We start from the raw sequence: 22922 nt of genomic DNA, 5'->3' as shown, positions 1-22922 counted from the left end.
ATTTAGAAAGTTTTGTGTTCTAGAGACTTGTGGCTGGAGGGTGTAGCCTACAGCTGGGAACTGCTGGTGAATCTGCGTTTATCTGTTTTTTGCTGCTGACTGGGATTTTATGCACTTTTAATTTCTATTACTTCTGCATTACACAGGATAGACCAGATTCAGACTTGCTGGCGACTGTTTGGTATCACTTGAGTACTAAAAATCAGCTTTTCACTGAGATACTGCAAGGACTGAGGCATCCGTTGCTTCCAACTAACTATAAGTGCCTGCTTTTGCTCTTACACTGCACTTTTAACTTGTATTTGCATTCTACTGTCTATCTGAACTATTTTTGCCACATTTTACTGTATACTGTACTAGTTCAGCTGTAGCATAGCCCAGTTCCAGATTTGCTGTTTCTGGGTCTGTTTGTAACTTCTGAGCATCAAATTCAAGCCATCTTTGTTGGTGAAGGCCCCTCTGCACCCTTGTGGGAGAAGAGTGCTGTCTGGGTCACATCTAATCAAGGGTGATTGGACTAGAGCCCAGAGACAGCATCCTTATTGGCGAGTTTGAATTAAAGGGGTTATTTCTTGTTTTATTTAAGCCATGCGTTTGCACTTGTTTGTGTGTAGCACACCATAGTGCACTGCTGAGTAGAGGTGGTTAGAGATGCAAACATTTTGCTTCTTAAATTTTCCCTTAGCACTTTGCCCTTGTCCTCCAGATGTTTTTCTTGTCCTTCTCTACTGTCAGGTGGAACACTAAGCCTAGCCTCAGAGGTACCAACACACTTCTCACCCACAAAACATTCTTAAGTGTGACCTCTTTTCCTGACCATATACATTTACCTAACACTATGGATGGACAAATACTCACAGTTTCTCCAGCCAGCTTGATTGATATGGGCATCCTGAGGCAGTGTGGCAACTTCCTCATGTTCACTGACAACCTTCTACTCCTAGTCCACACAAACTCAACATGTCAGAGAAGCAACTATATTAAGAACCTTGAATCCATGTTCTCTCACACATCAGTCAGTACATATGACAATGAGCGGGTTGTCAGCTTGCACACCTCACCTCCTTCACCCAAACCCATATCACACATACTACATATGTAGAGGCCCTCGCCAGAAACATAGCTAAACACCAGATACCTCCCAAACACAAGCACGCTACACAATACTTTCTCTGCAGGACACAATGCACATAATAGCTCATGCACCAGTGTCAAGCCTTTAAGGCAAAACACAAAACCAAATATATTAGTGTCAGGTGATTCCACATGATACACACAGCTGTCCCTCTCACCAGGCTGGATAAGGAAAAGGTCACAGTCAGCTGTCAGGTGCCAGGATCTGCCACATCTCACACGCACTCAAGTCGGTCAGCAACAGGTACTGTAAGACTCCATCATAGTCCATGTTGGTGTGAATGACTCGAGACATACCTCTCTGGACTATGTGAAGAGAGAGACCTGACTGAGCTCTCGGACTGTGCGTCTCAGACAGGTATGACCCTAACCTTAAGCAGCATTTTACCTTTACCTAGGATGATTCTTCAGTACAAACAGAAAATTACTGACTTCAATAACTGGCTTAGTTTCTGGTGTCACTCCAAGAGGATCCAGTATCTGTCAGCCTGGGATGCATGACTGACAGACCTCAATGCTTTGCCAAGAGATAGTCTTCGTCTGTCACCCCCTGGGATATTGGCTACTGGCTAAGACGCTTGCCACACCCGTATTACATTTTTAGGCAGTGTCTCAAGGACAAAATTGCCAGTGTAAAACCTCCATCTAAAAACAACCTCAAGGTTATGGTGCTAGGAGTCATAATATGAAACTGCATTCACTGGAAACGGTCCTCACCTTGGAAGATGCAGACATTTGCGCAGTCACAGAGAGCTTGCCCAAGGCTGTGGCGAGCACACCAGCCATAACAGGTTACACCTCCTTCCACATGTTCATACCACAAACTGAAGGCATGGAAACTAAAGAAGGCAGTGTATCAACATTCATTAAAAACATACTCACCTCCAGATTGGTTAAACAGTATGATTGCCTGGAGAGACTTCAGTTGAATTAACTGTTGATAGGACACCTATTCAAGTCATTGCCAGTTACAGGACCCCCTCCATGAATCAGGACACCCATTCTGCCTATTTGGATCTACTTGAGTCAATCAAGATACATCCGAACACCATGGTTTTGGGCGACTAACTACCCATCCACTGACTGGGTAAAATTACTTGTGCTTAAACTCACTTGCCCAAAGATTCCTCAACTTTGTTAACTCCAATGCCCTGGACCAGCTGGTGGACACCCCCACAAGGAGTGCCGACATCCTGGATCTGGTGCTTACCAATATGTGGGGCCACTCACCCTCACTGTAAGATCTTCCCTGAGGAGACCTGACCACAAATCAGCCTCATTCACAGTAATTATCATACTTGCCCCCCCCCCCATCAGCAACTAAACGAAAAAACTTCTCCAAAGCAGATAATACCATCTTACAGAATGGTATAAATAGCTTCAGTGCACCTCCCCCCTTCAGATGGAACTGGCAATTATGCAGAGTTCTACACCAATGCTTTATACAAATACCTGTATAACTGTATTGACAGCCCTACCTAATAGGACCAAAACAAGCTCATCAAGGAAGAGCAAACATACCTGGTGGACAACTGCCATTAACAGGCTTCAAAAAAAGAGGAAGAAATTGCTGTCTAAGAGTAAGAGGGAGTGACCCCTAAACTGGGATCACTCTCGCCTCAGCTTAAACAAGTAAATAAGACTTTGTTGTGAAGTCCTCCAAAGCAAACTATGAATCCAAATTAGCTTCCTCAACTAAGGACAACCTTAAGGCATTCTTTAGGTACATCTGTAACCTAAAAGAAAAGGTCCAGCTTTGTGTCGAACTGATAGTTAATGATACCACCTATATTGAGCCTGTGGACAGAGCTAACCTGTTGGCAGACAGGTTCTGTGAAAACTTCACTCCCAAAAACACAGCATTTATGGGACTTGATAACATCCCAGGCTGTGCTCTACATGGGCTCCAACAAGAATTACCAACACCATTAGTTACTTTTCAATGAGTCTAAGCACCGGCTTCATCCCAGCTGAAAGGAAAACGGTCGCCTTTATTCCTTTGCACAAAGGTGGAGCTTACACTGACCCCGGGAACTACAGACATATGTTCATGATGTTATCAGGTCCCACAGATACTGCGTTTTTGGCCTTAGAGAGGACGTTTATGACCTGCTCTTTAGAGATACAAGGTAGCAGAGAGGTGGCAGGGATGTCATTGGGTACATGTGGCAGAGGCAGGGGAGTGAAGTTTTCAGAGAACCTGTCAGCCAACAGGTTAGCTTTGTCCACAGGCTTAGTATATATGATATCATTAACTATCAATTCAACACAAATCCGGGCCTTTCCTTTTAGGTTCCGGATGTAACTAAAGAATGCCTTATGGCTGAACTTAGTTGAGGAAGCCAATTTGGATTCATAGTTTGCTTTGGAGGACTTCACAAGAAGTCTTATTTGCTTGTTTAAGGTGATGACGGAGCGTTTCCAGTTTAGGGCCCTCTCCCTCTTACTCTTAGCAATTTCTTCCTCTTACTGTAAAGCCTGTTAATGGCAGTTGTCCACCAGGCATGATTGCTCTTCCTTGAGGAGCTTGTTTTGGCCCTATCAGGTACGGCCAAGTCAATTTACCTCATATATGGGGGTTGGATTCAATCCATCAGATCAGACTCTGCTGTTAAGCTTGTGGCAACCAAAAAGCTCTTGGACACCTCCCCTTACCCACAATGCACCTCTCCTTGTTACCTTAGATCTCGTTTGCTAAGACTATCTCTGGATGGAGGAAAAGGAAGAATATTGCAAAAGTCATAAGGAGACCATTTTTGGAGTATGAAAAATGACAACATAAGCAATAAAACTTATGCTTCCCGCTCTACTAGAGGCAAAGGGTTTAGGGCTTGGAGGGAGGGGATGCGAGGAGAAATGAAAAATCAACAATAAAGATGGAACGCTATGGTAAATGCATAAACTTCTTTATCTGATATTGTCAAGTTATCTGGCTATAAATGGAACTGGAGGAATCAAGCCATCAGCTTGAGGTTGGCAAGATTAGGATTAGTAATTCCTGCTGGGTGTGACAGTAGGTCTTGAGTGGGTTCCAGAATCCTGGGTTTCTTCTATACATGAGGCCACAGGAGGGGAAACTAAATTTGTTGAGCCCAAAACGGGGCAATGAGGACTATTGTTCTCTTCAACCGGTTTGCTTTCTGAAGAAATTTGGGAATCAAGGGGATAGGGGAAAAGGCATACAGGAGACCAGGGGGGGGGGGGCAATCGTGTATGAGATCATCCTTCAGGGATTCCCCCACTAGTGGGATTAGGGCAAAGTAGTTGCTGCTTTATTTAGACACTGTCACTTTAAAATGTTCAGCTATGATTGCTAGCAGGAAATGAAGTCATTCCTAGTACTAGTTTTAAACCTTGGTTTGCCTGTGTTAGTTTATCTGATGAAGTCTCTTGGATTTTTAATTTGAGACGAAAGCGCTTATCTCGCTTTCTAATACAGTTTTTTATCTACTACAAGGAGAAGTGAATGTGTTTTGCCTGCCTTATACTTGGTTGCTTCAAGATTTAATTGTTCAGAGGGGAAGCGAAGAGGTTGCAGCAAGGCTAGCCCCCATCTGTGAAAAATGTCTTCCTCTACTTTCTGGTTGAGAGACCACTCATGAGGCATTAGAATGGATCTGCTCAACTAGTCAGCTATCATGTTGGACTTCCCTGGAATATGCATTGCTACAAGAAAGTGGTTGGATGAGATTGCCCACTGCACACACTGAGCAGTTCTCGAGAAAGAGGGTATGATCTGGTTCCTCCTTGTTTATGTACCAGACTACAAACATGTTTGTCTGATTGCAACACCACTGTTCCCAGAGGCAGAACAGTCTGAAAGGCATGCAACTCTAAAAGCACTGCCCTCATCTCCAGGATGTTTATGTGCAAATTGGCCTCATTCACAGACCAGGTGCCTTGGACCATCTTCCCCAGATAATGCCCCCCCACCCTATCTGGGAAGCATCCGTGGTCACAGTGGCCTTTGGCTGTGGGGGAACAAAAGGTCAGCTATCCTCTTGTTCTGGAGTAGTTTGCAAGTTTGGCACCTGATTGTTAGTATTTTGGAGGGTGGAAGTCTTGCAACCATCTCAGACATGTCCAGAATTGCTCCTATAAATTCTAATGTTTGAGCAGAGTCCAAATGTGACTTTTCATAATTTATGGTTATATCTAGCTCTGTATAACAGTCTCTTGCTCGGATAAGTAGAAGCCTGATCGGGCAGAAATAAGCGAGTCATCCAAATATGGAAACACGTGGAACCCTCGTCTCAGGTGAGCCGCTACCACTGCCATGAATTTGGTGAACACTCTTGGGGCAGTAGTGAGACCAACGGGAAATGACTGGCTCCCAGGCAGAAGTGTAGCTGCCTTCTGGATCACCTGTCCATCTTTATATGGTGGTAATAAGCATCATGAAGGTCTATGGATCACATCCAATCATAATGAAGTATGGACTGTACCATGACCATTCTGAACTTGTGACATCGAACTGACTTGTTTAATCTGCTAAGGTCCAGGATTGGTCTCCTGTCTCATTTTCTTTGAAACTAAAAAGAACCTTGAATAAGTTCTGAATCCTCTCTGGTGTGATCTCTTGGATGACTCTTTTGCACAGCAGATTTTGAATATGAATGACTGCTTGATCCCTTTGATTGGGTGGAATGTCTGGGATTCTTCTGTTTGGGGGGGACTGGTGGGAAAAGGGGTTAGATAACCCTCTGGATATTATCCTCCGCCACCCATATATTGGTGGTTGTTTTTAGCCAGGCTCTCCAGTGTAGGGATAGTCAACCTCTGATTGCCTCCAGAGGCAGGCAATTGGGCCTCCTTTTGGGAACGCTGAAAGGGTAAACCAAAAGAAGGGCTCTCGAGACCCTTGGTTCTACAGGTCTCCTCTGCTGCAAGGACGGCGTCTTCTGGAACAGTTCCTCCCTCTGCCTCTGGGGGAACTTTCTCCATGTGTGTCTTGGTAAGACACTTGTGATTTCCTGAACCACATTTTACCACCACCTCTCTGACCCTTAGGGTAAGGTCTCTGAGGAGATAAATGTATCCCCATGACCAAAAGAGTCTTACCATCCTTTTCAACCTAGATAACATATCTTTAAACTTGGGACCAAAAAGGGAAGTGTCATCAAATGGAGTGTTGACAATCAAAGACTTAAAAGGCTCCACAAAGACACACAGGCACATCCAGGCATGCATCCTCAGATATGCCAGAATCCACCATGCTACTCGTTCCTTTGGCTGCATGCACGATGAGCCTCACAGAAGAGTTTACTACAGAGTGTAGGGTTGCCAGCTGGGAATCAAAATTTTCTCATACTCCCTCAGCTATGCCTCCTTGAAGGGTATCGGATAGCTCATTGATCAGATCCCTTTGCAACCATATTAAGTGGGAAAGGTAATTCAGCGATCACAAGGCTAAGGTCTCTGAATAAAGGACTAACTTCCCACATCTAGCCATCGTCTTGGAATCCTTATTAGGAGGATGAATAATGGAAAACTTTTCTGATACTTCATTTTAGTAGCTGCCACCATGAACATGGCATCTACTAAAACCCCTTTTGTTCAAAAAGTCTTGTCAGCTGTAGTGGTGATTATCTTGTTTGGTCTCTGGAGTGTTGGCTCAATGGAGTCTGGGCTCTCCCATGTCCGCCGAAAGATCAATTCTATGAGCTCATCGATGGACAGAGTAACCCAGGAGGAAGATGGTCAGGATCCAAAGGCCGCCAGGTACACTGACTCTTAAGGTGGAGGATTACTGGACAGCCAATCACCTCTCTGTTTTAAAATCTCCAAGATGTCCACAAGAGAGACATCCTCAGGAGGTGACCATGGGAATCCATCCCCCTCATCTAGATCTGTGTCTTCCATGGCTGACTCCTCGGTGGAGTCCAAATGCCTCCTCTTGAAGATCCTCTTCCGAGGAATCTCCTCAGTGGGATATTCTGAGGGGGTATCAGAAGAGGCAGGGGTAACCCAGACCGGTATCCTGAGACATAAGCTCCCGCGGTCCCTAACGAACATCTTGGTCAGAAGGTGTGCACAGGGGTAAAAGATGGGGCTGATCAACCGAGGGGGAAGGTGACTTCCTAGTTGCAGAGGCAGTTACAGCCCTCTCCAAAGCCACAAATGTGGCTGTTCCTGAGTGGAGAGGGACTCAGGCTCTGACATGACATGCCTTCAGGATGGAGATCTCCAAAGCTCCAAAGACAGCTCGCCCAGGGTTAAAGTTGGCACTGAGCTCACCGGATCGGAAGCCCCAAGGTGCATAGACTGCTCCGAAGGTCTGGGAGTCAAATGCAGCCATGATCCACCAGGGTTGCTATGGCTCCAAGAGCTCTCTGGTTCCGAAAAAAAAATGAAGAGCTCTGAGCAAAGGTCTGATCCGAAGAAAGAGATCCTCAGATCCAAGCTGGAAGTCACCGGAGGTGTCAGATCCGATAACTCCGAGACTTGTCCTGAAGTCAAAGGAGGAAGCAAATGGGGAGTGGACAGACCTTGGATCATGTGTGTCAAAGCCAAGGGGGACTTAGTAATGCCCTGCATCCAGAAAATCTTCTGGACAAAGCATTCTATGTCTTTTCTCATAATGCTTCTGGTGGAATGGGAAGAGGACACCAAAGGAGACTGACCTGCCGAGAAAAGGCGATGGTACCCTCAAAGGCACATGATCTATAGTTGGGGAGTACAGAGTCCTTGGCTGCGAGGCACCAGGCTTAAAAGTACTAGAGGTCAGATCCAACCTCAATGGCTCTGACCTATCATTACCAGAGAGGTTCGGAGCCAAAGAAACTGGATCTGAGAAAGAAGAGCTCAAACCCGAAGGCTTCATTCGAGCTACTGTATCAGCAGGTTTTGAAGTTTTTGGTCTCTGCTCCAAGGAATCTGTTGGAGCCAAGGAAGGTCGCTTCTTTCCTCTATCTGAACTTTTGGAGGAAGAAGCAGGGCTTGATTGAGCCAATTTAGATTTCACCACAGATTTAGGGGATTCACCACCAGGAATAGACTCACCAAAAGATGAAGGTAACATGCTCCACAAAATGAGTTTATTTTTCCTTTCAACCAGGGCCTGATGGTTAAAGGAATGGCAAATAGCACAGTCTTCCTGAAGATGGTGAGGGCCCAAGCAGTAAATGCACCAAGTGTGTGAGTCACTGTACAGAATTCTGTGACCACACTTTGCACATTTTTTAAAGCCCTCAGGCTTGTCCTGTTTCTCAGCCACTGGTAAAAAGAAAGACGGCAAAGAATGCACACAACACACACACAGCACACACCCACACACAGGCAGAGAAAAGGAAACGAAGATTTTTTTTTTTTAAAGAAACGCAGGAAGGGAAAGGCTACATACGAGAGTAGTGAAGACACTGCCAAGGGTACAAGGGAGAGAATGGGAAGTAACCTAATAAAACAGTTACAGCAGGGAAAGAAAAGTTTAGCTTGAGTAGCAGGGAGGAAAAACTAATCACATTACCAAAAACAAGAAAAAGAAAGGATTTACAGAAAATATGAAAAAATATAACCTGACTGTCCCAAGACCAAATGGTTTAGACCACGTTTTCGTGAAGCAGCAAATGAGATCTGAGGTAAAAGAGAGAAGTGCATTGTGGGTAAGGGGAGGTGTCCAAGAGTTTTTTGGTTGCTACAAGCTTAGTAACGGCAGAGTTTATCCGATGGATTGGATACAAATCCATTATGCGAGGATGAAATAAAAAATTGACAATATCAGAACATTTTGCCAATAGAGATGACCAAGTAGAAGTACAGAAAACAGGCATAAGGGGCTGGAATTTAATGGAGAAAACCAGAAAAGGAACCACGGGATTAGAAGGAAATAACTAGAGAGGGAAAGGTAATAGAGTGGGATGAGGACAAGATGACGTTTGGACTAGAAGCTAGAGACTGCCTTCTCTACCAGAGATTGATAACAGTACAGACAAAGAGAAAGGGACAGGGGAATTCTAAGTGAAAGACCTGCTCTGTTAGAATGTTTAGTTGAATTTATAACAGAAGTTGCTATTAAAAAAAGGATTATTATTAAAGCATCTAATTTACTGTACAACAACTACAATAATCAAGCAGAGGAGGTTAGAAAAATTGGGAAGAAAGACTGGAAAAACAATTATGAAGGAAATATACGTGCGCCCTCCAAGTATGCAACAAAGTTCAGAAGGTTTAGGATTACTGCTTAGAAGTGGTTTAGGATTACTGCTTAGAAGTGTTTGCATAGGTATTTTTATACCCCAAGCAAACTTCAAATAACTTTTCCTCAGGTAGATCACAAATGTTGGAGGTGTGATGGGGAAGAAAGCGGTAACTGGGAACATACATGTTTTGAGATTGTAATGAGTTGGCAGATTTTAAAACTTCCCTACAAAGTACTATGTCAGAAATGTCTGGTGAGCAAATGAGTAAATAAAGAAATGACACTTCTGTGATAGGACACAGGATCTGAACTGCCTAAACACAGCAAGGCCTTGTTAAGTTTCTGTTAGCTGCCAAAAAAGCAATAACTAAAAGATGGAAATCAAAGTTTAAACCAACTATGTTTGAAGTATTGTATACTACAAAAGTGGAAGAGCGATCATTAGAAAAGGGAAGGAGCAAACTACATAGAAATAACTGTGTGAACAATACATGCAGAATTATATTCAGGAAAAGGAGGAGTGAGATTTAAAGGAAGGTAGGAACAGAGCAAATTATGTAATGTTACACCCATGACGGATGCAAAGAAAGAAAAGATACAGTTTATGTAAAAAATGTTAATATGGTTTGTTTTCTTTTCTGTTAATGTACGTTTGCCTATGCTTTAAGTGATGTATTTTTAAATACCCAACTGCAATGGTGGTGCTGCGGTAGCGTTGTCGCCTCACAGTAAGACGTCCTGTTCGATTCTCAGCTAGAACGTCTTCTGTGTGGAGACGTGTGTGAATGTGCCTACCTTCATTGAAGGTTGTGTGTCAGGGCCGGCAACTCGGCACGTAAAAATCTACTGCAAATCATTAGCGGTCCGGAGTTCCTCTGTGGCGACCCCTAACCAGGAAAAGCCGAAAGACACAACATTAAATTATCATTTCCAAATTGAAAAAAATGTTTCTAAACTCTAGACAACTTCAGGGTACGGCACACAATGAGTTCTAAGTTTCTAAAATTACACAAAGGACTGGACGGTGATCTTCATGTTTCACAGCGATAGAGAGTGGCTAATTGCCTTCGTATATTCAGAGAGGGTCAAACTACATATATACAGGAAAAAAGCACCAGCAAGCCATAACCACCTTAAAACATTTAATGTGTTGCACAGCAAGCAAAGCACAACACAGCACACAATGATAACACTGAAACTACTACCAGTTAGTTTTCGCCTCAAACTTTATCAGAAAAATGCTGACAATCCAAACCCCTCCCCATTTGTGCCTTTGCACATTACCAAAACTTAAAATCATGTGACAATGAATTCAATTTTAACCCTTTCCTAAACATACCTTCAAAACAGGCATAATAAATACAACTTTTCCCTGTTCAAAACACTTTTAAATATCAAAAAACACACTTTTAAAACCTGTAATAATTAAACTGGTGGATATAAAAAAATTAATGCATGTTAAAAATGAATAAATGAATGTAATAAAATCAAGTAAAATCAATCTTGAACAATATTTGAAATCACATGCGTGTGAAATTCATAACTTCGCTGCTCTTAATTTTAAAACTAGGGCTAGGGAGACCATGTCATTCAAACCCGGCCAACTATTAGCTAATACCAGTTGCCAGTAAACCTATCTATATTCCAACATGGTCTCCCAAGAACAACCCCTACCATCCATTATCACTTCATCTAATACAAAAAAAGTGTAAGAAGCACTGTCACAGCTCAAAGTGTGTTTATATAATGCGTTTCTGTTGTTACCCCTCTTAATATCGTAAAGGTGTTCATATATTCTTTTCTTTAAACACCTTTCCGTCTTACCTATGTAAAACGCTTTACATTTCTTATAGGCTGCAATGTAAACAAGTCCCTTACTTTCACAATTAAAATAGGATTTAGAGGTAATGTGTCTATTTCTGTTACTGACAGTAATTTCAGATGTATCAGCTATAAAAGGGCATTGTTGGCATGCTCCACATTTGAAGGTACCCACTTTTCTAATTAAGTTTCCCCCGAGTTTGATTTCCATAAGGTCCTTAATACATCTACCTTTTCTGAAGATGAATTTTAGTGGAACATCAAATTTTAAACTGAAGTCAGAGAGCTTGGAAAATCTGTTCCATTCCCTCTGGACAATGTTTCTAATGACCTGCGCATCACCACTAACATCCACAATCCACAATAAAGGCATTCTCATTGGAGTCACTGTCCCCATTACCCGTTACCCTTTCAAACTACATATATCTTAAACACTTTTCCATGGGGTAACTCACCAGGAGTAACTGACTTCCTAGTTACAATTGTTTAATTCAGTACTAGCTCCTGGCATGAAGCATGCTACTGTTTTTTTTAAGTTGTACATTAACAGACAGGATTCACAGAAATCCACACAGTGGCTCAATATGCACTGCACCAATGCATTGTGTTGTACTGCTGTGCCTTTCACAATTCATAGTCATGCATATTCCAACAAGGGCAACATATTTTGGAGAATTTGCATAAGTGACTTGCTCTGCTGAGCAGCTCTGCATTATTGCATGCACACTCATCTCACCCACACAGTGGTGCCTGCAATGAGACACACACACACAATGAAATCCCATCCATATAATCACATGCAGTTACATACAACCAACTTATACACCCATACAAACAAAATGTTGGCAAATACCCAGTTTGGTTTGCCAGCTCTCAAAATGGCTAACAAACTGTAATTGGACTGGTATATTGACATCTGCTAAACTGGATGCCACTTCATTTACACTTTGCGTCTATAATCGCCCCATTCATACTAGCCATAGAGCATGTAAAGCAGTGTTTATATCCACAAAGACACACACACATTTATAACTGACATTCAAACAAACATGCATGGACCCATTCACACTGTACCTACACCCACATACCTATTTAGTAATACTCACCAGGATCAGCAATCTACAAAGGTTACAGCTAGCATTGCCACCTGTTTGTTTCCCCCAGACTACACAGAAATCAAACAGATTGTGAGGCAGACTGGAAAACATAGTACAAACTCCAGCATTCTGTTTAAAAAAGAAACGGATTATCAGAATTTGTTAAATCTGCAGATTTATTATGCCTTCTTTTTGTTTTTTTTATTTTGTTTGTTTTGTTTTACAAAAAAGCATAGTCTTGTCTTTCTTTTGGCTTTTCCCGGTTAGGGGTCGCCACAGCGGAACTCCAGTCCGTTAATGATTGGCAGTGAATTTTTACAGTATTGAGTTGCCAGCCCAGCACCCAACCTTCAAGGAAGGCACACCCACACACGCACGCACCAACTTGCATGTCTTTAAATTCATTCGACTGTGGGGAGGACATGCAGACTTCGCACAGAAGGTGCTCCAGCCGAGAAATGAACCAGAGAACCTCTTGCTGTGAGGCAACAACACTAACCGCTGCCTCTCAGAAAATCATACTAAATCGGCATAAAAAATAAATAAATAAATAAATCATCAATGATGGAAAAAGAGGGCTTGCCTCCTCGTGTCATGTGGTGAGGACATCACGAAATGGGTGGAAAGTGGGCGGGGAGTTGGGAGGATATGGGCAGTGTCATGAGAGGTGCTAGGGGTGTGGCCTTGGTCTGTTTTTTCTCACAACGAAAGGTGGCAACCCTAGTTACAGCTGTTCTACCTCACCTGTGCAGATCCCCCACTTAAATACATAGGTCACCATGGCTACCCTCAAGGCATACAAGCATGCATTTTACTCATTGACTTCCATACTATGCAATTATAATAAAGCAGTGCTCACAGGGCTACTTATGGGGCCTCGTTAGCACAGTCCCTCCCCTAAAACACATTTAAATATGGAACTGAAATTCTGGTCGTTTACTAGCACAAAGCTTCACTTCCAGGCAGCAAAAAGTTTTACAAATCACATAAGCTTATCTAGCTTCAAGACACCACTGCACAGCACTGCATACTGGACAACATGACTATGAATCCCAGGCAATGTTGTTTTTTTTTCTTCATTTTTTTTCAGTTATGTACAACTTAAACTCTTCCACACATTTTCAAAAGTTTGCCACATTGTCCTTATCACTTGTTTCTTAAAATTAAGATAGACATTGGTGTTACAAATGTTGACTTTCTTTGTCCTCATTAGTGAAAGACTTTATTTACTCTTTGACATGTCAAAAAAAAAAACCTGAAAAGATTCAAAACTTAAAAGTAATCATTCTATACTGTACCTTGTGCAAGGTCACAGTGAACTGTTCCCACATCAGCTCCTCCATGTTTGAAGCCTGCAAAACAATATAGGTATTCTGTTTTAAAATACTGAAATGAAAGAAATAAGCTCATGCAAAGAATAAAATTTTTACACACAAAATAACCCTTATGTGCTAGCAACAGCATTCAGATATTTTACTTCAGTTAGTTGACCTTTTATATGTATTCTAGGTTCAAGGTGCTGGATAATATCAATATACTGTGGACGTTACTTAAACAGAGGTGAAAAATAAAAATGTGTTTGATTCTTGAACTTCTCCCATCTCAGTTCTTGAGGTTAATGAATTCCCAGTCCCTGCCACCCCAAACCCCATTTCACAGCACATTACATCTTCACCCTGTTTCTCTTTTAAGGAGAATTTAAGTAACACAGCCATACTTTCAAACACTTCTACACTCTAAACATTCAAACCTTTGCACATAGAGAACAGCAACTAATAATCACATGTCCACTGTATTCAAATAACTGCAAGGATAACACGTACAAATAGAAAGAGGGTTTAACTTGTGCAATAAGGAGGAGGACCTTTCATCTTCAGTGTAGCTTTTCAATCTGTCTTCTCCTAGTCAAAAATACACTGGTACAGTTAAAGTGCTAGAAAATACTAACTTGGCAAGCAGAATAAAAGCATTAACATAAATAACATGCACAACAGAGCATTTTTAAAATATAGGAAAAACAAAAAAATCTGCCCTGCAGAAAATTCGTCTGCTATTCAGAACTGGCAGTCCAATGATTTGTGATCATATTCTACCAAAAAATTAAAGCCATAGTGGCAAAATCACTTTTGGGTGGTGTAGGGTTTTAAGGAGTGGAATGAAGATGTTCTGGAGGACTGAGTGCCGACACTGAATTAGGGAAACTATACATCGATGGAATAAACATGCTATGCTAATTGTCAGGGGTGCAGTAATCAGGCCTATGAATAAAAATATGACAACAGGGCTAGAGGTTACAACAAAAAACAGGCCATACAAGAGGTGGAAGTGGGATGGGAAGGTGCATATATAGCACAGCACAAGGAAACTATCAGAAAGGGAAGAAAAAAGAATGGGAGCGCAGCAAAAGCGCAAGCTGAAAGAGAACTGGTAAAAAGAGTGTAAAGAGAACAAAAATAGGCTTCATTAAGTACCTAGCACAGAGAAGGAAGGAAGGGAGGAAGGGAAGGACCGTAACTTTAAAGATTTTCAATTCTTTCTATAACTTGGTGTTTTAGGCTATGAGAATATTCCTATGATTATTATTTTGACAAATATGTGCTGTCATAATGAAATTATTTAGCGTGCATTGCAAAAACTTCTAGAAGTAAAATAAAGCATTTATTTAAAAAAAAAAGTACTTTGGAAGAGTTTTCTTTCCTTTCTTCAACTTAAGGTGTTACTACACAGCCTGGTTTTGAGGCAGTATCACCATCACTGTGGAGCACTTGTTCTTAGACAATCACAGTTAACAGTAAAACAAGATTTTAGACCTTCCTGTACCTACTTCAACATTTCTCAAGATTGTAAACTGGCAGATATCGGATTATCCCTTACATCACTTGACAGGACTACATGAAACCAAAACCACATTTAGCAAAAATGCATTATTCAAAATAACAGGACATCAAAACCCCAAGTACAAAAAACATTTAAAAAAACGAACACAAACAATGTAAAGCTTTTTTCCAGGAGATAATATCCAATTATAGCCCCTCAAATTAAATTATGCCATCTCTAGGATCACACATTTACAGAACAGTGAGTGTGTGTGTGTGTGTGTGTGTGTGTGTGTGCATGCATTAGATTCACAAAAATGCGCTTCAAAAGACTGTATTCCACTATTCCACTCTTCAAAGTGCACTCGGGATCACTGAACAGGTATATAAGCTGATGTCAGTTTCAGGGATTTCAACTACAGCCTGAATACAGCGCATACAAGTCACTGGGAATCCCACTGGCCATCAGGACATCCATTTCTCCTCTCACTTCAGATCATATTACACAGTGTTTGCTGCATTAACAGAAGCACTTAGGACCTCACTGTTTACAGTATTCCTGGACACAAACTGAACACAAGTACCTGTGTGATGACTTACAGACATCATAGGTTCATAGGTTCATACTAGGCTATCTGCCCAAGGGCATTTATAAGCCTAGCCCATAGTTATTTGGCTTTCGCCACCCCTTTAGTTTGAATAAAACTATGCCTATTATTTTGCTGTGCCTCTGTCAAGTAGTGACACTGAAGTAATCCCTGGGGTATATCTGCGATCCCCCATCCATTGGTCAAGATTCCTCTTGAACAAGGCCAGCGAGGTGCTCTGCCTCACATGTACCGGGATTTTGTTCCACAGCATAGGGAGTCTCTGGGTGATGAATCTGTCCCTCCAGCACGTTCTATTAATAACCGTGTCAAGGTTTAAGTCTCCCACCCTTGTGGTTCTGAGGGATCTACATTTTTTGAGGTGAAGCATATTCATCAAATCAGGGTTTGACATGGCCTTATATGTCAGGCACAGGTCACCTCTGAGCAAGCGGTATGAGACTGAATAGAGCTGGAGTTCTTTCAGTCGGGCAGCATAAGACATATTTTTGAGACCCTTTATCCTTTTGGTGAGGAACTTTTGGGGCCTTTCCAGCTGCTGCAGGTGTCGGGTCAGATACATTCCGAATGGGGCATTGTACTCAATCATAGGTCTAATGAGTGATGAGTACAGGGGGACGATGACCTCCCTTGATCTAGATGTGAATCCCTTCATGATCAGGTGGGCAATGTAGAAGGTTTTCCTAACCACTTTAGCAACATGAGTGTCAAACGCAAGGCTACTGTCAACCTGGGTCCCCAGATCCCTGATGACTTCTTCTGTGCTCAGTGGATTGCCACCTATATGGTAGCTAGGGGTAACCTTGTTTTTCCCGAAGGGTATGACTATGCATTTCTTGGCATTTAACTTTAGGCCATGGCTCTGACACCAGTTATCCGTTTCTGTGAGGCCCTTCTGAAGGATATCTGTGTCAGATGTGTTTTCGACTATGGCCCAGTTTGCAGTCATCTGCAAACTTTGTCAGCCATAACCCTCCTGTGTTTGCTTGTACTTCAGAAAAGTAGATGCCGAACAAGAGTGGACCCAGGACTGAGCCCTGTGGGACACCACTTGTGACAGGCTTTGAGTCTGACATGGCTCCAGCAACTCTGACCCTGTGGGTTCTGTCACTTAGCCAGTTTGCAACCCATCTTGTGATGTATGGGTTTACATTCAAGCTGATGAGTTTTTCGATGATACCTGAGTGGGGTATTGTGTCGAAGGCCTTTGCCAGGTCAAGGTAGGCTGTATGGACTGCCTTTCCCTCATCAATGGCCTTGGTGACTGTCTCGAAAAAGTCAACCAAGTTTAAAAGGCATGATCTGCCTTTGACAAAGCCAAACTGGGTTGGATCCAAAGTCTGTAAGTTCCCTATGTCTTTATTTATGAGTTCCATTATGATCCTCTCCATGGCTTTGCAGATAAGGCTTGTTAAGCTAATGGGACTGTAATTTCCAGGGTCGGTGGAGGCACCACCCTTGTGAAGTGGGACCACAGTCGCCGTGCGCCACTCCTTGGGTACGTATCCTGAGGTGAGGCTAAGATTAAACAGCTGTCCTAACTGTGGGTTTAATTCCTCATTGAGTTCGTGGAGCACACAGCCGGGGACACCATCCGGTCCCATGGATGCTGCGTTTTTTGCTTTGGAGAGAGCAGTTCTCACCTGGGCGTTGGAGATGTTTAGGGGGCTACAATCCTCTGGTATAGATATCTCTCCTTTTGGGAGGGGGGGAGGAGAAGTTTGCACTGAACCTGTCAGCCAGTATGTTGGCAATGTGTGTAGGTTCAGTAATCTTCACATAATTTTGAACTAATTCTGAGCATATGTGGGAGTTTCCTCCTAGGTTTCTAACATAGCTAAAGAAGGCCTTATGATTGTCTTTTGAGTCCTTGGCGATTTTTCTCTCAAAATTTGCCTTGGATGATTTTATGAGAGCTCTTAGTTTTTTACTTATAATGATCAAAGGTGTCTTACCTTTCAAGGATTTTGCTCTATCTTGTAGTAGCTTCCTCCTTTTGTTGTAGAGCTTGTTTATGGCTGGGGTCCACCAGACTGGACGCTTGCCTTTGGTACAGAGAGTCTTAGTTTTGTTTGGGATTGCCTGATCCATGCAGTCCTGTAGGTGCTGGTAGAAGGCATTTGTAAGTGATTCAGCGGTTTGAGTAATGTTTACCACTGGCTCAGGGGCCTTAAAGGAGACCACACTAGTTTTTAGAGGTGTGAAGTCGGCTTTTGAGAAGTTTTTCACTGTGGTCTTTTTGATTTCAGGTGGGGGCGGGATGAGGACCTCCAGCGAGATTAGTTTATGATCTGATCTCACCAGTGAGGGGTATACTTCCGGTGTTGAACATTGTGATCCCATGTTCGTGATGATGAGATCAAGTATGTTTTCTCCTCTTGTGGGGATGGTGACTAGTTGTTCCATGGCATTTGAGTTTATGAACTCCAGGAACCTTTGGGCTGGAGTGTTTGGGCTTGAGTAGTGTTCCCAGTCTATATTAGGGTAGTTGAAGTCACCTAGTATGATGGTGTTTGGAGATACATTTATCTCCTCCATTGTTTTCAGGAAGGCCATGTGAGGTTCCTGAGTTTGAGAGGGTGGCCTGTAACATGCTACAAATTGCAGAGCAGTCTTGCCTATGGTTAATTGCACCTGGATGGTCTCTGATGCATCATGCGTTGCCACCAACCTTGAGGTGTGGGTGTCCTTTATGAATATGGACACCCCCCCCCTCCTTTCTTGGTGTTGTCATACAATGAAAAAAATTATTATAAGATGTATGTAGACCAAGTCACTACTCTTTGCATCTTTTCTTCGTGAGAGGTGACTTCTTTGAAACTCCCGGATATATTCCCAGCCCTAGACTGATTTTATACAAGAAAGTTCCCACACCGGAGGACAATGACTGTAACCTCAAAGAACGCACAGACCTCCCTGGTGGTTTTTAGGCAGCAAGCTACTAAAACAAGCTCCTTCCTCCCTTCTTCCAAGATGAAGCATTTTTCTATAGCAGTTTCCCCAGCTGTATCAGGGGCACATAAGCAAGTCAGAATTTTGTTTAACTTACTTTTGGGTTAAATCCTACAAGGCCTATGACTGGATTTCAGTGAAGACCAAAGATGGGGATAATTACGCCAAGACACTATGGAACTTACCCCATTCTGCCTGTAGGTTGTGAGGTTCCCTTGCTAGCAGAGATTAAGACGCTCTAGGTACCTGTTCCTACAAAAAAGGGATAAACATGAAGACTGCCACATACAGACCAGTGGAGGCATGGACTGAGTTATTCAAAAGAAGTTCAACATGGGGACAAAGCACATGCAATGCTGGAAGAAGGATTCCATCTCAAGGTGCTCTATATACTTAATACTTTAAACAAATTTCTGCATTAGTAGTGAAACTGGGAGTGCCAGTCTTTTGAACAATGTTGTGAAATACAGAAGGCAAAAACTGAAAAAAGATGATGTGGCAATTGAGTATTCATGAGGTTCAATTTTCTGTGCAGAAACAGCCTAAATGACTGAGGGGAATAGGTGCTGAGGAGGTTACCAATAGCATGGAAACTATTAATGTTAAACTGCAGAGCTTAGCTTAAGGTGTTTTGCAAACCTCTGCAACTGACTGGAGACAATAATGAGGAAATCTGCAAGACAGCTGGAAGAAGACCTCTCAACAGTCCTAATTCTGGAGAAGAGAGGAACATTGTTATTATCAGGCTTGATGCACACGATATTCCTAGGTATCCCCATATTTTCAGCCTTGATTTACCCCTTCCCATAATCTTCTGAATTACCCTCATCACATATGATGTTTGAAGCCGTTTAGTACACAGGACACCATAATAAACAACCAACATATCACTGGCAACAATAATTTAAAGAAACAGGACGTGCATCATACAGATCTTTTTTTTTCAGAAAGGTAAACAAATGACGTGGTAGAATTTTGCAATAGATTAAAAATTAAAGTCCACAAATTCTATAATCTCTCTTTGATAAGCAGCCTAGCTAGATTAGTTGGTTGAGCATGACACTCGATCTCAGGGTTGTAGGTTCAAGCCCCACATTGGGAAATCCCTTTCCACTGATGAGGGTAAAACAGTACATACTGCCTACCTCAACCTGGCCAAGACATGTGACAATTCCCCACTTGGGTATTATAAATAAATTCACAAAACTGGATATAAATCCCTATGTCATCAGATGAGCAGCCAATTGTCTCACTATTAAGAGTAGACTCAGAGGCGAGACATCTAGTACACAGATACATAGTAGCCTGAACTTTAAACACCATGTGTCTACAGTGGTGAGGAAGTTCTTCTACGTAGAACTTATAAGTAAAGGCATAGCATCCAGATCCAAGGAAATTATAGTCCCGCTGTACTCCACCCTTATTAGACCAATAATGGAGTACAATGCTCCATTTGGCATGTCCTTGACTAGGCACTTACAGTAGCTGGAATGACCTCAGAGGTTCCTCACAAAGAAAATACAGGGTGTAAACAACATGTCGTATGCAGACAGACTAAAAGCCTTATCCTTTTACTCTGTCTCCTACCAACTATTAAGGGGTGACCTATGCTGACCTACAATGCGCTCACAAATCCAGAACTGACGGAACAGGTACACATCCACAAGTCAAACAGCACAAGGGTCATCCAATCTAGGGATCTAAACTCAGCAACTCAAACAAAATATGCTAGGGAGACAGATGCGTGTCAATAGAGATTACACCTTCTTTGGAAAAGGCTTCCTATTCACATTACGTAGAGTCCTTCTATGGCCCTCTTCAAACTCAGTTTGGATCAATGGATGGGGAATCACAAACTCACACCTGGAATTGTACTTGTGTTCATAGGAGATTACTAGGCTATCGACACAGAGGTAATTTCAAGCCAAGCCATTTCATTCCAATGTAATACCATAGATACGCTAGTCAATACCCAGGATTCATATTTAGTAATGACTGCCCATATTCAGGAGGGTTGTGGGCACTATCCCCAGTAAGAATTTACTATGCCCCATCCACTCATCCAGCTTGCTTTTGAACAGTGTCACAGAGGTGCTCTGCTTCACTTGAATTGACAGCCTATTCCAAAGACATGGCAGTCACTGGAAGACAAATCTATTCCTCCAGCATGTCCTATTCAAGTCGCAGGCCATACTTAGGTCTCTGGAACAGGTAGCTCTAGTCCCATTTGATTTACTGATGTCCAGCAGATTCATTAGTTGTGGGTCAGAGACTGCTCTGTAAACCAGGCATAAAAGTCTCCCCTATGAAGTCTATGTGATGCACAGTACAGTGGCAGGGAGTCTGTGTAAGGCATGTGCTGGAGTTCCTTAATCTTCTTTGTTAGAAACCTCTGAAGTCTCCAATTGCTGCAAGTGCTTTATGTTGTGGAGGGGAATAACTGTTGATGTTCTCCATGCCACAGGAACAACACCTGCAGATAGGCTACGATCAAAAAGGGTACTTAATGGTGATGCTAGTTCATGTTTTAGTTTGTTTAGAAGACAGCCTGGGATGCTGTCCGGTCCCACAGAGGTTGTGTTTTTTGCCTTAGGAAGGTTTTAATGACCTGCTCTCCAGATATGTAGGGTAGAGGGGGGTTGAGGGCAATATTTGTGATCAGTTTGGAAGGGATAGAGGAGTGAAATTTTCACTGAATCTGTCCACTAGCAGATTTGCTATCTCTGCGGGATCAGTGTGTGTGATACCATTAATCATTAGTACGGCACATGCTTGGGTCCTACCTTTTAGGCTTCATACGTCGGTGTAAAAGGCCTTATGGTTATCCTTGGATGTGATAATTAGATTTTTCTCAAAGTTACCCTTACAGAACTTGACATGTTGTCTTATTAGCCTGGCCAGGCTCAGGAGGATGCTCTTCCATTGTTGGGGCCTCGCCTTAGCTTTCTCTGACAGAAACTTTCTGAGTTTGTTGTAAAATTTGTTGATGCTGGATGTCTACCAGGGTGGCTTGTTTTTACCTGAACCTCTGGCTTTGATCATTCTGCAACAGCCGAGACTATACACTTACACAAGTGATTGTATAGGGCTTCAGTGCAAGCTTTAGTGTAGTTATTACAGTTAGTGGGGCTTGGAATGTATACCTTCCCCTAGGAGGGTACAGTTTGCCTTGGTGAAGTTTTTTAGTCTGACTTCGTCCTTTTTGAGTTCCGGTGTTAGTGCTAGTTTAAAGGTGACTAATTTAGGGTCAGATTTAACTAATGAGGTTCCAACACTTACGGTGGTGCATCTACTTGTCATTTTAGTGAGGACCAGATCTAGTAGGTTTGTTCTTCTTGTTTGGGTTTGAACAATTTGTTCCAGGGCATTTGAGTTAGACTCAAGGAACTTTTGCACAAGTGATTTAGGGCTAGAGTAGGTTCCTCAGTTAATGGTGGGACAACTGAAATTAATTGAAATTCCCATGACCAGAGTGTTTGGCAATATTTGGATAGACTCTAGTTTGGTCAAGTAGGCCTTGTGCACATCATGATTCATGGAGGGGGATCTATAGCTATGACTTGAATGTGGGTCTTAGCCACAGTAATCTGAACTTGGAGCAAACTCCATGGAGTTGCCCAGTCTAGTTAGTCGGGAGGTGAATTCATCCCCAATATAGACAGAAACACCAGTTCCTTTGGTTCCCTCACGTTTGTCTTGTGGTCTGAAGGTGTGGAAAGCATTGCAGCCATCCAAGGCCAGGGTACTCTCTGAAGCCTTCCTTATGAAGAGGGGCAATCTGTAAGATACTCCAGGCATATGCAGAAATCCATGCCATCCTTTTGCCCCAAGGGGCCATATATTGAGTAAAATTGGGTTATATTGGCTAGGCTTGTAAGGGCTCTTAGGCCATTAGCCTAGTAATCTCCTAGGAACCTATAATGTGCTTATATTTTTTTATCATTTTTATCAAAGTTATTTTTAAATGTGTTTGAGTAGTATCCCACATTCCTTCTGGAAGAATTTTGTACTTTTTGGCATTCAAATTTTATGCCGATTAGAGGTCCCGATTTTTATCTGAATGTGCATACTTTTCAATGGTATTTGTACTCATTTTTAGTACCTGCTGGATGAGAGTTATGGTGGGATGCCATGGGACATATCAAGCATTAACTCAGTGGCAGAAGAGAAAACATTATTGTAACTGTTAAGCAGTCTGGCCAAATGAAACCAGATTTAATTAACACAGAGGACAAAATGAGAAAAATGACATTGGAGAACAAAAGGTGTTTTGAAAACAAAGAAAAGGTTGGATGTGCTGGATTATTTTAAAATTAATGGGTTTGCCAAGGGATAATTTGGTTGCCAAAGTCAACGG

General features: G+C 42.3%; 1 protein-coding gene across 3 annotated transcripts in view; it reads right to left on the bottom strand.

Annotated features, from left to right (window-relative positions):
• TJP2 (tight junction protein 2) overlaps positions 1 to 22922 on the bottom strand; it is a 2224967-nt gene that overhangs the window by 1440776 nt on the left and 761269 nt on the right. For all 3 annotated transcript variants that reach the window (XM_044064349.1, XM_044064348.1, XM_044064350.1), the window contains one exon: positions 13488 to 13541. In XM_044064349.1, coding sequence (XP_043920284.1) covers positions 13488 to 13532 — 45 coding nt within the window. In that variant the 5' untranslated portion in view covers positions 13533 to 13541. The remainder of the gene's footprint in view (positions 1 to 13487; positions 13542 to 22922) is intronic.

The sequence above is a fragment of the Protopterus annectens genome, chromosome 2.part2 (assembly GCF_019279795.1).
Source record: "Protopterus annectens isolate FY-2018-M chromosome 2.part2, PAN1.0, whole genome shotgun sequence".
Taxonomy (NCBI): Eukaryota; Metazoa; Chordata; order Ceratodontiformes; family Protopteridae; genus Protopterus; species Protopterus annectens.
This window is presented reverse-complemented; position numbering and strand designations above follow the sequence as displayed.